This window comes from Dermacentor silvarum, chromosome 4, assembly GCF_013339745.2.
Source record: "Dermacentor silvarum isolate Dsil-2018 chromosome 4, BIME_Dsil_1.4, whole genome shotgun sequence".
NCBI classification, from domain to species: domain Eukaryota; kingdom Metazoa; phylum Arthropoda; class Arachnida; order Ixodida; family Ixodidae; genus Dermacentor; species Dermacentor silvarum.
In genome coordinates this window covers 147,888,163-147,891,283 of record NC_051157.2, presented here as the reverse complement: position 1 = coordinate 147,891,283, position 3,121 = coordinate 147,888,163, and the positions used below count along the sequence as shown (strand labels likewise).

The 3,121-nt window shown below is 44.9% G+C and overlaps 1 protein-coding gene across 1 annotated transcript; it reads left to right on the top strand.

Moving 5' to 3' along the window:
• The first annotated feature begins 231 nt into the window (after positions 1-231).
• On the top strand, positions 232-2,674 carry LOC119448343 (uncharacterized). The gene is made up of 3 exons (XM_037711700.2): positions 232-648; positions 1,493-1,613; positions 2,289-2,674. The coding sequence occupies exons 1-3, from the start codon at positions 278-280 to the stop codon at positions 2,655-2,657; spliced, it is 861 nt and encodes a 286-aa protein (XP_037567628.1). The 5' UTR covers positions 232-277; the 3' UTR covers positions 2,658-2,674.
• Positions 2,675-3,121: the final 447 nt, after the last annotated feature.

Genomic DNA, 3,121 nt, shown 5'->3' with positions numbered 1-3,121 from the left:
AGAAGAGACGGAAGAAAAACGAGCCGCACGCCTCGAGAAGCGTCGTAAGTACGAAGTGGCCAGGCGAGTGGGTTCAGATGAGGATAGCACCCGAAACGTGTTCAAGTCACTGGACGACAACCCCTTATCCTCCCGCCTCACCGACCATCAGGCCGTCTTTGTGGCAATTGAGAAACAACAAAATGAAGACTTTCACAATAAATACGTTACCATTTATAATGTCAGAATACCCTCTTTACACGGGCACTCTCAACTGCCATTGAGCTGATGGCAGTTGATGTCAATGGCAGTTTACCGAATTTACACGGCAACTCCAACTGCCATCGACATCTCAACGATCGTTGGCCTCAACGGAGGTCGAGGGTCTCAGTTGACAGCCCTGAACGGAGACGGAAAGATGGCGGCCTCCGTGGATGAGAACGTGCCACCCGCAACTGCCGATGCTGCGAAGCGTTTTGTGTGGACGAGGTCCATGACGGACATATTAATCAATATTTGGGAAGATTATTTACCTCATCTGCGCGCTCATAAGCATAATGCCCATGTTTACGACGCCATGACGGAGGACTTCAACAAGGCGGCCGGCGGGACCTCTGTGACCACAAAACAGCTGCGCCACAAGATTGAAAATTTGGGGCAACAGTACAGGTAAGACGATAATTCGCACGTGCGCGGATGTTTCTCGTGCTAGACTTTGGTATGTGCCGTACGCCTTGCGCGCAACAATCGTCGTGCAACAGTAGGCCTCGTGGCGTTTGCGATATGTTGACTACGCGCCGTAGTCACATTATCGACGCAACATATTTCGAATGCATGTTGTAGAGAATACTACGCTCGTTCTACAATATTAGTACAGTCTACTTTTAGGTAGCCGGGCTGATTAGCTTGTGCCGTGAATAGAACAGTACCACATTACCGCCACAGGTTACACAACGAGCATTTAAATTTTGGAATTCAAGTTCTGGAAGACCAACGCTTAGACGAGATACACAAAGCATAACGATACGCACATTGCGCCGTTGTTCACTGTATCTCGTCTAAGCACTGGTCTTCCAGAACTTTAACTATGCTACCCCAACCGGCCCACGTTTCTGCCCTACTAATTTTGCATCGCCGCGCACACAAACATTGTATGAATTAAACTTTGCGATGGGCTTTTCAGGAAGTTAGGTTGTTGAGAAACGCTGTGGACACGCAACCTTATCATTTGCTGACCCTTGTTACGTAAAACACATGAAGGGTCCATTGGTATGCATTGTTTGAAAGCTTCACTTTTAGATAAGTGCAGGGAAGGACAGCAATAATAGTAATCAAGTGTTAAACAATTGATTGCAAGCAGTATGTACAGACCACGCTTTTTCTACCTGACAACACGTCAATTGTTATGCAGGGTAATAATAATAAGAAACAAGTTGTGCGACAACTATTGAATTCAGAGCTGTGTGTTTGGCATATCACATCTGTGCTTTTTTTATTCGTTTTCTTTTTTCAGACAAAAGGGCAAGACGGCCACTGGGTCAGCACCAGTGAGCTGGCCGTACTACAGCCGCCTGCATCGGTTTCTGGGATCTTTGCCGGCAAACGACCTCAGCCTCGTAGAAGAGAGCTTGCAGGTGAGACAATTATATGATGTAAGAAGCGTTGGAGTAATTCCTATGCATCATGACAGACGCATGATGTTCTAAAAATACCTAGGCCTTCAAGACAAAGTGTGCACCATATACATGCACTTTTTCTATTATTGACGGATGCATATACAGTTCAGAGAAAACAACAGGAAGTTGGTTGGCGTTACATCTCAGGTGAGATTAAAATGTTTATTCCAGAGAAAAATAGCATTTTTATCAGACGTCACTAAACCAAACAAATGAACAAAAGCTACAGTGTATAGCGCACATGAAAAAAAGCAGAACATCAAAACAAAGAAGCCACGTGTCTTTGTCACAGTGACATGGGAAACAAATGTTCAAAAAAGGATAATTCACTGTTTAGTAAGGATTTTGTTAGCCATCCTTCAACAACTTTGCCATGCCTGAGAGAAAACAAGCTGTTAATTTGCATCATAATATTCCACAGTGAAGGGCTCAAAATGTGCAAACTTGACTAGGGCTTCTCTTCCTGAAATAAATAGCAGCGAGTTGTGGCTGCAAGTTATAGCCTCACATAGGAACAGTTTCTAAGTGCAAAGAGCTAATAAACTGCAACATGAGAAACAAGTGAATGTGGCAGTGCTGGAAATATATTGATGCTCACTGAAGAGTATGACATATTTTATCTTTTATGCTCAGGTGGACGTGGTCACAGAAGCCGAGGATGGGGCTGAAGTGATAGAGTCTTGGGAAGCACGTGCGGACACGCCCCATATTGTCGCTCCGGAGGACGGCGAAGTCTCGCTGGCAAGCCAAGCCGCTCTGGAACCAACAACGCGTGCCACCCCTGATCAGGGAACACGTGGCAGTGCCCGCAGGAAGCGGGCACACACATCAGTTATTGAGAGAGTGGCTCAACTTGTTGAAATTGAGTCGGAAAGATCCAACAAAATTGCAAAGAAAGAGCTGAAGCTCGCAAAGAAGGCGCTGAAGCTGCAAGAGGAGTCGAATGAACTCCATAGAAATCTTGTCTCTATTCTGGGAAACCATTATGGCAATCTGCCGTGAATAAACAGCAGTGGTGTTTTTTTGGAAAGTTTATTGTCTCACAATGTTTCCTGCTTGTGCACACAAGGAACGAAATTTTATTTGGCTCTGAGAGCATGTGTCTGAGTGTGCATTTGGCTAAGGAGATTGGCAGTGCTTTAATTTTATCAAACAAAAACTGCCGTTCTCATAGGAGCCTCACGTTTAACCATAAACGCTATTAGCCACACACGGTAACCTATTTTATTACAGCACTGACCTCTGTTGTAATCCATTATCGGCACCAACACTAAAAAAATATGTTAAAATTCAGTGCGCTGTATAGAACAGTGCCCTTCCAGAGAGAGCTACGCATTCTTTGCCGTTAAAATGCCGACAGCGCTGCAGTAAAGTGCTCGTAGGTTACCAGATTATCAACTGCATACAAGAATACAACACTGGCCAACACATACACGCATACAAGACTTGCGAAATTTAGAAGTGGC